The sequence below is a fragment of the Lepisosteus oculatus genome, chromosome 13, assembly GCF_040954835.1.
Source record: "Lepisosteus oculatus isolate fLepOcu1 chromosome 13, fLepOcu1.hap2, whole genome shotgun sequence".
In the NCBI taxonomy this organism is placed as follows: domain Eukaryota; kingdom Metazoa; phylum Chordata; class Actinopteri; order Semionotiformes; family Lepisosteidae; genus Lepisosteus; species Lepisosteus oculatus.
Genome location: NC_090708.1, coordinates 1,236,749 through 1,250,126, shown reverse-complemented (window position 1 = coordinate 1,250,126; position 13,378 = coordinate 1,236,749). Strand labels below are relative to the sequence as shown.

At 39.2% G+C, this 13,378-nt stretch overlaps 1 protein-coding gene across 6 annotated transcripts in view; it reads right to left on the bottom strand.

The window, feature by feature from the left end:
* The window catches only part of LOC107079092 (inactive N-acetylated-alpha-linked acidic dipeptidase-like protein 2), a 295,727-nt gene that overhangs the window by 42,502 nt on the left and 239,847 nt on the right, over window positions 1–13,378 (bottom strand). For 5 of the 6 annotated variants that reach the window (XM_015360862.2, XM_015360861.2, XM_015360868.2 and 2 more), the window contains one exon: window positions 5,571–5,666. In XM_015360862.2, coding sequence (XP_015216348.1) covers window positions 5,571–5,666 — 96 coding nt within the window. Of the gene's footprint in view, window positions 1–1,921; window positions 1,968–5,570; window positions 5,667–13,378 lie in introns of those variants that run through there. The other variant, XM_015360872.2, reaches the window with a different exon arrangement.

Genomic DNA, 13,378 nt, shown 5'->3' with positions numbered 1-13,378 from the left:
CCCTTCAATCCCTTCTACCTTCTTTTTACCAGGCCAAATACGGCACAGCAGCTGCCCTCATTTCCTTTATCCATCCTACAAGTTTGCTTTTAGCCTTCCTGACAACTTTCTTCCACACAGTTTACCTCAGTAAGGGTCTTTACACTAGTTCTTCATCTGTGGCAGCTTCATTTAAAAACATCTAATTTCCTGACAGCTCTGCCTTGATCTCTGGTCTGACTGGGCCTCTGCTTCCTTTTGCCTCCTCACTGTACAGTTTGAGGTTAATGGGCTCTTAACACTCAGTGACTTACTCAATCAGTGTATCTGTCATGTGTTACTTGAAGGATTTGCAGGTTATTTAGGAGACTCCAAATACTAAAAACGTTACATTTTCACTAGCATGTCCTAAATGTTTTTTTTTAATCAGACTAGATCCAATCTCACATAACATAGCAGGGTCAGGAGTTTTGAAATCCATAACATCCAGTTGATTGAAAAGAACACAGTCCAAGTCATTGGACTGGACAAGTGGCTTTCAAAGTAGCGTTTCAGAGCTTGGCAGGGAGCCGTGCACATCCATGGCGGCTGACCGTATCATGCAGGCTGGGTCTTACAGGTCACTGGGAGGTACCAAAGAAAGTGGTAATTCCCTTGGGGTCCTCAAAGAGGATCCATGAGGGTCCATAAGGGCCATAGAAAGTCTCAGATGAGAAAAGCAGCGAGCACCATTGACACTCTCTCAAGACTCACTTCTGCTTTAGGTGATGCTGTGCACTTTGTTCTGTGTTCTGCTCACCATCAATGTTTATTTACTGATGTTATCATACTGTGTATTTTCTCTGCTTCGTCTATCAGGCATTATTTTAGCTGGGTAACCCCTTTGTAAGGTAGGATGTCTTACTCCAAAGTGGAGGTTTTGAAAAAGCTTTAATTTTTCACACAGAACATAAGGGTAGCTGCTAAATCTATTCACATTTCATATTAGCAGTTACTGACTTTGCACACTTTACAAGAGTAGGCCAAGCTAATTAATAAAGAATATCAAAAGAAAATGTCCATTATTTCACAATGGAAGAGGTTGGGTTAATGAAGCTTTTATTGCGGACAGCAGTGACTACCACTCCTGAGCATTCGTATAATAATCCTTGCCTTGAAGCTGACTGACAAATGGAGGTCACCTTTTTAGCAACACACATGGGCTAAATCAATCAATACATAAATAAATACGACGTCCAACACAAATGCATCAGGAAAGCTACTATTACTAAAACTACTAAAAGGCCTTGCAAAATTCTGACAAAATATTCCACCTTAGTATTCCTTTTATTTTCAATTTACCAACTGATTACTGCAATTCTGTATGCCACAGCTGTTAGTAGAATTAAAGGTATATATTACACGGGAACAAATCGCAGAAAAGAAACAATACAGGACTTTAAACAGCTTTTTTTTGGAACCTCTATGATTGATGAGCGCTTACAATTCAAGGACATCTAGCTCAGATATAGCACATATTTACATAATTAGCACTACAAAACTGACTGTGTTTCTTGTCTCAAATGCAGCCAAAATTGTGCTTGAAAAATTGCTGTGGGGGCTTGAGTCCAGTATATAATCCCATGGCTCCCAACCAACAATAGAAAGAAAGCAGACATCACTTCAGCTCCACAGAGACGCAGCAATCGGTTAAACCTCACTCCAGCACCACAGCAGTGGCCTGTAACCATCACTGGGGATTCTCTTATTTCAGGTTAAGGAGTGAGTGTGGACACAGTTCCTAAATAAATGTGAATGGGTCTCTCAAAAGCCACTCGAAAAAACTCAAACACAAAACCATTGCAAAATTATTGCAAATCTAAAATAAATATTTAACACATTCCCATTTTATCCAGAAAACACACAATAAAAACAAGCATGTAGCAAATATAAAGAAAGCTGTTCAGGGTTTATTGGAAACAGCGGTAAGACAGCACTGTTCATGTCACCTATGAAAAACAAGCATGACATTAATTCTAATTCAATTAATTCAGAACAAACACATTTTCATTACAAAGGAAATTAGGCTTTCTGATAAACAAGAGAAACAGAGCAATCTCATAAATTCACTACAGTATATGTGAAAACATCAGTTTCTTTTAAACATATTTGAATATAATCAGTCCTGATTTTGAGGCATTGCTTCACACCCATTAAATACTGTCCGCTTTACACACAAAACATATTTTAGAGCAAAACACAGGTGCTTCAGTCCCCAGCCTTTTACCTGTATCTTGTAACAGTACAAAGAGTTTTAGAAACAATTCTTTTGTCTGAATGGGAGAATTCCAGCTACTGTATGGTTTTGTAGGGTTTTTGTGCTGACTGACTATCAGGGCAACAGTGATGCATCTGCAAGGAAAACAAGCTGAGACCCCTTGAATTTCTCCGGAGAACATGTCCAGTGTGGAGCAGAATGTTAAAAACATGTGATTGATCTTAAACTTGAGATATTAGCAGGTGACTTCAAGAAGACTAGAATAGGCCTTATATTTCTGAAGGACACATTTACAGTATGCAACCCTTCCAGTTTGTACAATATATCTGGAGTTACTTTATTACACAGGCACTGGGGACATTGATCCACAAACCAGCAGTAACATGTCAGAAACAGATAAGGAAATATTCGGTATTAAAACTGGCTTCTGAAAAACAGCAATTGTCAGTTTTTTTTTTTACTATTTAAACCCATCTGCAGCCAACAAGTTCTAATTTGTTCTGAGGTGGGGATACTAAAAACAGTATTAAACAGTATACTCCCTTTAAAGTGATCAAGGCTTAATAATGTGGTCAGTTCCAACATTTACTGTCGTTGTTCGGAAAACAAAAATAATGGTCTTATTTTAACTGCATTGAAAGTTTAATTATTATTTTTGATAATAATACATGAATAACAACTTTGATCTTGACTACAGCCAGCAGGGCTTTGGAGAGAAACATTGGAATTGGTGCATTAAAAAATCGTCATTCTGAACCATGGGCTCAGAAAAGAGTCACCGTTTGGAGAGGTAAGGGTGAAAGCACCTGCTCATCAGCTCCTAATTGATTAGCATCTGTAAAGCCTTCTGGGACCAAGCCCCTTAGAGCAGGAGTCGCCCCACTGGAGTCACTGTGATAAAGGACTAAACTGAGCACCAATGTCCCAAAACATGGTACTGAACTTGTTAATAAACAGGACCCTGTGTGCGAGTAGTGCTGCAACAGGGGTTGCTCATGCGGAATCTGTAGAAGGTGGGTCAAAGATCCACCAAGCAATTCCTGTGCTCAGATGGCACAAAGAACCAAGACAGGTTTCCTTTCTAAGTCCCATCTCTTCACAGCTATACGACACTTAGCAGTGGTAGGAGCCCTTCCGCAGGGACATTTGAGATTCAGGTGCAAGGAGGCAAGAAAACGAACTTTTTTTAAACTTTTGGCTTCTTTTTGTAAAAAGGACAAAGTGTTTTTTTCCCTTTTTTTCAGGTCTCACTGCTGCTTTGCAGTTTCTAGCTGCAGCTGTTGATGCTACAGTTTCTAATCCCAGAAGGCTTGGGAGGTGTCCCTTGATAAGACAATCATGCCACTTGAAAGCAAATCTCGAATTTTCTACACTGTTGTGAAATATTCTGTATATATATATAGTACCTTTGAAAAAGGAAACACACCTTCCAATAGAAGCAAGACTTCTTTATGTAGCTCAGAATAAAAAAAAATCATTTGAAGTTTTTGAAAAATATATATTGCTATGCAGTGAAGTTTCTCTAAGTTTGACCTACCCGGAGCTCTGAAGGATCTCATATTTTGACACTTGAAGGTTGTGCTCTTTGAATTTCGATATAATAAACTGCATTTTCTGTTAACTTCAGATGAATTGAAAATGCTTTTCATTAAAACTGTCTTATTCTGTCAATGACACTCTTACAATATCAATCATCTTTTAGCGATGAACAATGGTGTCAGCAGGGTACTTCAGTTTTGAATACCTATGATTATACTTGTCACCCAACAAAATAAACATATACTGTATATTGTGATCTTGCTTATGTGGGTGTATTATGAGAGGGACAAAGATCTTACTGATGACATGCAACGTTGTCATCCGCCGTGCCAGCTAAGACCTTCAGTCACCAAATATTTTTAACAAAGCTCCTGTTTTTGGCTTGCAGCTGTAAATCAATTGCCATCTTTTTGTATTAACAAGTTAAAGCCATGTACTACACGGACGTCTTTTTGGAGGGTGGGGTAGGATATATTTTTCTTCCTCTCTATTTATTTTCTTTGTTAAGCCTTTCTTAGAGAAAAAAAAAACAATGTTTATGAAAGATTTCTTTCCCCTGAAATGTAACCTGTCCTTTTACAAACAAAGAGCAGGTTGTGTGAAAAACGAGCTGTCAGTCCCAAGCCTTTAGCTAAGCAATCAGTGTCAGGTGGAGATGGGTGGACTGACTGTTAGCTTTTAATGAAGTGACATGTCAGGCCCCGGCCTCCACCTCCTGCAGCCCGACGCACAGACGCACGGCCGCCAGGTTCAAGGGCAGGATGGGACAGAACTGGGCCCAGGACCCCCGGCACCAGCATGCAGCCAGCAGCCAGCAGCCAGCAAATTAACATTCAGGGAGTGAGAATACACCGGAGACGTCTGCCAGTTTCTCCTGAGCCACAGGGAGGGGGGAGGGAAAGACTTTGCTTTGCAGAGGAGAGCTGACTAAAACAGAGCCCGCCGCCTCTGTGGGTTCACATGAACGGCCACGAAGAGCTCTGAGCGCCCCTCCCCGAACCTCACTGCTACAGTCTAGTTCCCACATTCCATTCACACCGGACCTACAGCGCTCTACAATTCAAATTCTTCATATTCCCGATGGGTGTTACTAAATGCAGGCACCTTACTCCTATGAGTGTGACTCCAACCACCAAAGCCAGGGGGAAAGGAGAACAGCATTTCAAATCAATCGCTATATTACTGATCCTTCCAACAAGTACCAAGTACCTCAGGCAATTCGGATCCAAAGGCGACGTGTCCGTATTTGTAGCACCTGATTGAAAGATGCTACCTGTGGGTCTATGACAAGGCCTCAGGTGTGGACACCATGTTTGTGTGCAGTGAAGCTCAACAGCGGTGGCATGAGAACATAAGAGGGGCTGCAGGCAAAGGCAGTCAATCCACCCCTCTTGCTCTTAGGTGGTTTATTAGCTCAATGAATCTAAAATGCCATCCAGCTATCTCTGAGACCTCAAGGCCTCATGACACCCATGACTCTTCTGGCAAAGAAGTGCTTCTTCCATTCCATCCTGAATGAATTCCCCGTTAATTTCCAGTTGGGACCCTCTTTCGGGCTGCTGGATGATATTAACATCCCGGCAGTGCAGTTAACTTTGTTGCTTGAAAAACATTCCCAGCAGATCCGTTTTTCACACAGGCCACAACTTAAGCTGCTTTAAAATACAATCTGTCAACCAGCAGTCATCAGTCACACTCTTAGTACCAATTAAGCAGTACCAGTGAAGCACAGGATAAACTGGCCAGGGGCAGATGCAGCACAAGGTGCAAGTCAGAATGATTAATTTTGCCTCACCTTTGCAACCATTGCATGGAAGGAGAAGGAAGGATCCAAGGTCTCTGTTACTGAGGAACTGGCAGGGAAAAGGGCTTCAGAGAGAAAGCTTGGCTTCTGTGATGGAACAAAAAGAAAAGAAAAAAATTACACCTGCAATTGAATTCCTTCCTTAAAGAATTATTGAATAGGGTTTAAAGATTCACAGAGCTTCAGACTGCTCAAAGGTGTCTGCTGATTGTCTTTAGATTACTTTTTTTTGCTGACGGTAGCTAAGTGTGTGCAAACAGCGGAGCCACAGATGATGGTAGAATGTCAATTAAGCTATTCCCATAAATGTAACTTAAATGCCACTGGATTGACACACAGCTGTCTTGAAGGGATACTACTCATTCCTGAGTCACCCGTCTTTCCTGATAAATCTGGCCTACTCAGCACAAGGAGAGACAGAAATGTGCCTCTAACCTTTGTGATGAATTAGAAGAATTGTTGTGATAGAAAGCTTATTCTGCTCTACCTTACTGCTTTAAACAGCCATGCCATGCTTTTATTTGCCCACAATAAATAATTGCATTGCATTTTATTTACCCAGAATAATTGCATTTAAACCAAAGATGTTTTTAATTCACAAAACGTGAGGTTGGCAAGGAAGATGAATATTCTTGATCGCCAAGGGAGATGTACAGTAGCAGTTGTTAAACAAAAGCTCCTGCTGTATCGTTGGTCCAGGAGAGCCCCAATCCGTTTATACAGTACTTATACAGCAGGTCGCCCTAAATTACCTGTTATTTAAAGCTCAGAAACATCTGATGAAGCCATTGATCAATGAAGCAAGTAATGTGGAGTCCAATAAAACTAAACAAGAACAGTATTTCAAGTATGAAAAAAACAAAAGAGACTTGATAGCAGTCTATAGTCCAGACTGCTATAAAATCATAACCAATGCAATATAATATAAATAAATCAGAAAAACATATTGACGTACATAAACAGAATTTATGATTGAAAAGAACTCAAGCCCAATTTCATTTCTACTGCAAATAGATTAGATTCCAGTGGATTACTTAAACAGCAGAGTTAGTACAGAAGGTAAGTGGATACCTTAGTCATATTTGATATTCAAAAGAGGAAAGCTGTGAATTTGCTACATTAATTATAATGCTGCGCTGAATAAGCAAGTACAAGATAAGCTTGTTTCATCAAAGGCTGCTTTTCCCATCTGGGGAGACTCTGAAACTTGCTTGCAATCATTTACTCTTTCTTAGGCTTAAATCAATCTGCATTCACTTCAGAAGTGGAATACATTATTTTGTCTATGGAAATCAAGAGTGATGGTTGTCCCACATCAGTATAATAAGGATATTCAAAACAAGCACTTGTAATTTGTTTAGGCCCCATATATTATCTTGTTTTCATAATTCTTGAGGTCAAAAACTCAGTTCTTCCAAGTACCTGAAACACAGTACGTGATTTGAACATTAAACTGGAAATAAATGTCTGAAATTTTGAATAGCATTAATTATTCTACATATCATCAAAAGTGAGTAGTTAATGCGTTACTGGGAATATAACAAATATTAGGTACTGTATCAGAGCTGCATTTGTGTATGAATTAATTTTAGGATTAGGGTATTGGGGTATGTTTATCTGAGTATTCAGTCATCTCCATACCCCGTTTCACAATGATAACAACCTTAAAAACTAATTTCAATATTTCACACTGTGAAAACAGGCTCTCATAATCAGAAGGCATTCGTTCGGGCATAATACATGTATTTACTTTACATTACAACTCATATGGGGATTTTACAACACCGGGAACTGCAAGCAAAGTGCCACTGGCCATGCCACCGGACACCCTCACTTCACTGGATTGGAAGGGTTTCTGTCTGTAAAACGTGCAGCTTAGAATTTCCAAAGAAGGAAGTGATGAAGCGCAGTTGTTTTTTCATATTTAACTATCTCTGGATGTCTGAAAAGAAGCTTAAATTCCTCATACCCACCTCCAACCCACCTCCCCCCCCCAAAGAATCTAACACTATTAGCAGCTGATTACCTGCTATAGCTTTCTGAAGCTTGGTTAATGATTACTTCGGTCTCCACCACTTAGACTCAACACTGTCCAATTGATCCATTCATCCAGAAAGTCGAATCCAGGCTTCACTTGAGTAGGTGTTTCAGCATCAAAGTAAATGATGCAAATTAAAAAGCAACATGCCAGCAAGCCAGTAAAAAAAGGAAACAGGGCAGTCATTTAAATGCCACACAGGGATAAACTGACAGAGATTCAGAGAGAATGTCAGGAAGCTTTGTTCTGTGTTCCTTGCCAGTGTGACTGGTGCTGTTTGGTCACCACATGATTATTTATTTAACTGCGCTGCCAATGTCCAGACTTTCTGGGGATCCTTTGCAGGCACAGGGGGGCATCTGCGATTCTAGCTCAGACAGTGTGCCCCCGGAATCGCTGGATCAGATGCACGTAGGCCATCCGCATTGTTTGGGAGCTGTGTGTAAGCGTGACTGCATGCACACTTTGAAAAGAACGGTGATGACAGCACTAGTCCAGATCCTGGAGGAGTCCTAGAAAAGAGGGGCTGAAAGAAAGCAGACGTCTCTTTTGAAGGAAAGCCCACTGAAATGGAACTAAGCTTTTTTCCACACAAGTTTTTCTCAGCAGCAGGAGCCCTGGGTACATCGTTCCCCAGGGGGCAGACCAGGACAAGCGCACCCAGCTGAACGCAATCCAAATCATAACAGTTCTGTACAACCTGATTTTGAAATCTGAAAATTTCTGGCTAAGAAAGAAACACTGTTTTTATGCCATCCAGTACGAAGCAGATGTTACAGGAATGTATATCCCCCCCCTTCTCTCCACTCTGTCCTCACAGTCATGTGTATGGATGCTGGGGCTCAATGAAGAAAAACTGAAGCTGTTGTTTTTGTTCAATGTTTAAAGCTTCAATGATGTGATCTTATCGTATCCTCGACCCTTCAGAGTGGCGCCAGACCATAAAGGCCTAAGCTATCAAGCTCTCCTCTTTTCTCTAATCGCTGTGCTACACACAGCTCCCAGTTAAAGCATGAATAAACACCAAAGAATACTGTGTGGGAAGGAATCTTAGGGGAAATATGACAAATTACCAAAATGCTGCTTTTTCTTGTTTTTAAATGATTCATTTCCAAAAGTGGGCTATAAACACGTAAATAAGAAATATCTAGTTGACTTGGAATGCACTTTAAATGCGTGATATGATATTTACCTAAAATGGCTTTGTTTACTCATAAAAAAAACAATAAGAACACCTCAAGTGAAACATAATTTGGAACTTTCAAATGGACTTTAGTTAGACATAAGACAGCAGCTAAGATTCTCACATGCGTAGTCACATGAAATCTGAAAGATGTTTTGAAATTCTGCTAAACAATACAATAATTCTGCTAAACAATACAATTTTGTGGTGTCCAGAATCATAGAATGAAGCAGAAGTCATGTTCAGATGATGAATTTATTACACAGAAAAACGTAAATTTGGACGAGAGACGTAGCACATAAAAACAACTTTGCCTTGAGTAAGTATTCCTTATGGCCTTCAGTTCTTACTTGATCAATACAGTACTTCTTCATCGGATGGTCTGTTCTCTATTATTCCAGCTTTCAAAGGTCTGGTATGAGAGGCTGAAAAGTACTTTTCCAAGTAATCTTTGATTAGATTAATATTTATTACTAATATTAATTTCTGTTACTGTATCTCTCATTCTACCTTCTTTTTCTACTCAAATGCAACTCCACATGTGGAGAAAGTACAACCCAAACAAAATATATTGGGGACTTTTGGATTTAAAAAGATGATGCACTTTGTTTCTTATTATAAAAGTAATTTCTACTGTGGATGCATCTCCACATTATCCGTTTGTCAGGGGTTGATGTCTTTGTAAAGCTACTTTCACATTGATAGGCACACATGGGCACACAAACAGACACACTCAGACTTATTCCATAATGGTATGAAAATGAAGTCCTTTATGAAACATGTTTCTGGTTGTGTGGACGAGCACGGCTTCTGGTCTACTTATGCCCGATCATTGTTAGTCCATCTTCCTTCTTTATGGTGTATTAAACACAGCCCTCAGTAAATTAGAAATTCATTGACTAGTTGTTTTTCAAACAATAGACTGCTTTGGATTGCTCTTCGATTACACATTAGCCTTTCAATCTGTAGATGAATTGCTTCACATCTTTTCAATTCAGCCCTGATGTGACTGGGTCTATAGGTCCCTTGGTGTTAATTAATTGATTCAGCTATCTGCAATCTGCAAAGTCTTATGTCTTAGACCGTAACAACCAGGTGACTCACTCAGAATTGATACTTTATGTGATGTTTGTCTATTCATGAGTATTCCCTCTAGCAGTGCTTCTTTCATGACCTCACAAAAACACAATAAAAACTTTTAAGTTTTTTACTTTTGCCGTCCACTTACCCACTGCAAAAAAGTTTCACTTTTTTCAAATATCTTCCAAATTATTTATTGCATAGTAACTAAAAATATAGCACAAATATGATATAGACATTGGAGCAAAAAATTGCGTATGAAGACACAGACCTTTGTCTTGTTCAAAGGAAATTATACAAGTGATTTAAACCCAATTAGGTTTTACATTCCCTGAACTTTATATACTGTTGTTAGAAATATTTGATATTACTTTCATACTGTACAAGCACATATGGAATAAAAGCGAACGTTTCTGTCTTATAAAAGTTTTCTTACAGATAGATCAGCCCCAAAACAGGCAAGCAACCACAAAAAAGTCACACATCACTTTCCTACCGCCAACTTTCTTGATATCTTTTCCACTTACTGTAGGTCAATCAGTTGAAATTCTGTACAACTTGGTTACTGTTTTGGCATGATGTAAGCGAAGGCTGTAAGTGAGCTGTTCCATCATTCTTATCTAATTATCCCTTCTTCCTGTACGTTGTCCATTGGCATTAGCCCTCCTACTACAAGAGCTAACTGCTTTGAAGAGCAGAGAAGCTACCTTCTCTTCTTACAAGACCATGCCAATACTTGCAAATCCTACCATAAGAAATGCCCTTTTTTTCCCCACAAGATGCATAATTTTGAATACCCCCTCCCATGTATTCAGTCATTTGGTTAAATTCTCATAACAATGAAATAAGCTGATGAATATAAAGGGATAAAGTACTTCATACTTTGCATTAACACGCCGGCAGAGGAAATGTCAGCACTGTCACAGCTCCTACAATACAAGGAATGAGCCAGGAGGGCAGCTACAAGGGTGCAGCTGGAGGAAGGAAGGGGGGATAGAAGAGATGCGAGCAAAGAGTTTGAAATCTTCCTGAACAACACCTATTGTGTTAACTGTGTAACCTGTATAGGCCTCTGCTTCTGAATAACAGGAATGCTTAATGATCACCGTTCTAAACCTTGGCAATGTTCAATGTCGATTTTTCAGGCAGGTTTCACTCACAAATGCAGAACCCCATGTGGTTTTTTAAGACACACTGTTTACAGCATATTCAGCAGAACCTTCACATTCTGTCTCCATCTGACATTCACTGGGGAGCAAAACAAGCATCTGACAAAACAGTTTACACTCATCCCAGGACAAGGATTAATTCCACTCAAATGGCTTTTACTATTAATAATAAATAAGCAAACACAATTCATTATTCAGTGAACATACATCAGCAATTAATTTAATCGTTCAAGCATAGCTAACAGGTAGCAGTTGGGCCTACTGCCTTGTCCTATTTAAATCCTACACTTTTATAATATTTATTTTTGATATATCCTTAGGTAACATTTTGTTTGCCTCTTTTATTGCTTCTCCACATTGTTTAAAAGATGTAAATGATGTGTCAACATAAACACTAAATCTTTTTTAGCAAGTATCCTCTTCAAGCTCAGCACTTCCCATCTAGTATTCATGCTCATGTTTTTGCTACCTGCATGCAACCCCCTGACTTGTCAACATTACACATCACCAGCCAGGTGGGTTCCCCAGCATGAATTTTATCTATACCTTTTTGAATGTCATTTTGCATCTCATAAAGATTGTAAAATCTTTTAAGTGTCTTATTTTGTCTAAACAAAGATTATATAAAGTAAATCATTTTTTTCATACAATATAATGTTTGACGTAAAATCAGCATCACTGTTCGGTATTATACGTATTTGTCATTTATGCAATATCAACATTTTCTTACTGGCAATGCCTAATTCAATGTTAGGCGCCTTTACACACCCAGTATAATGGGCAAATAAACACTAATCAACAACACACACATGCACAAAGCACATTTACATGGATTTGAAGGCATCTTCAAATTGAGGTCACTCACATCTGCAAAAGCCAGATGGTGGAATACGGATAGATGGAACAAGAGTGACTGAGCTGTCAATTCAATAAACTGAACCAGTGGACAAAACCATCTGATCATCACACATCAGGGGCCTTTGTATCTCACTGATCCAGCTGTAACAACTCCATAGTGCTAATTAGATTATTTTTGCATGCACAAGTATATCTCCCCTAGCCAGAAGCCTGATCATGCTTAAGAAAACTGTCAACCTCTGAATTTGCACAGAAACACATCAGCACTATCATTCAGAAAAGGCAACACCAAAGTCAGAACAAAGTCATACGTGTGTTCAAAAGCTATGTTTTGATTTATTACACGTCTCTGACATGCATGTTCAATATAGGGTGTTGAGATCAGGTCTCTCTATTAAGACTGAAATAAGCTTAGCTGTTAATTTAAAAACTGCAATATTAAATTATACATTACATGTTATACTGCTTATATTTTTAAAGCACAGAATAACCATACTTGACTCAAATTTTACCTTTTGTAGGCACTTTCAAAAATGCATTGCCCATCTATCACAGAGTTAAGAGTTTAGATAAAAGTGTAAGGCAAAGGTACCGTACATAAGCTATACATGTAGTTCAGGAGGGTAATTGTGTCAGCATGCGTAAGCTGCAAAGGAACAAGCAATACTGTAGGTTTATTCCATGCTGAAGAGAGAAGAAAGAAAACACAATGTTTCGGAAATACAAATTATTACATTATTATGCATATTGTACATTTCTACAAGGGCTTGATTGGGCATGCCTCTGTTTTGAGATCTCTTATCCTGATCTTCTTTCCTGCACTACAGAAACATTACGTACTCGATAATGATTGGTCATTTTTTTATTGGGCTTCTAGTGGGATAATCCAGGGCCTGCCCTGGACACGTGTCTCCCACTCCGGACGGGAAAAATTTAAACTTCTAAAACTGCACTGTAAGAATGGAAACTTTAAAAGCTTTGGAAGTAAAGAGAGATTATTATACAGTGGAAGTCAGGTTTTGCAAAGGCCTTTACATGCTGTATAGGACTCATAAGGATTAAAATAGGAACCACGCTGGTTTCCTGCGCAAAACATAAATTATGGAGCCTGAAAATGATTTAAAAAGGTACATGTACCTTGTTACTGTATGTCTCTCCAGTTAGCATGCATTTAACCTGCCAGGAGCTGCAGACACAGCCACAGTAGACACACAACAGAGTTGGTTCTTACAAAACAAAGCTGATGTTAAACTAAAATCACAGCAGGTGGCCGCAGGCTTCACAACACTCTGCCGATTCACTGAAAATGAAACTCTGCACAGAAACCCTGGGAACGTGGAGTCTCACAGCCAGCATGCCATTTTAAATACTCAGGCTTTGACTTGGACAAATCCTACAGCTGTTCTTCACACATCACTGCCAACCTCGGGACTTAACACCATGCTAAATATTGTTAGCACAATTCTGATAT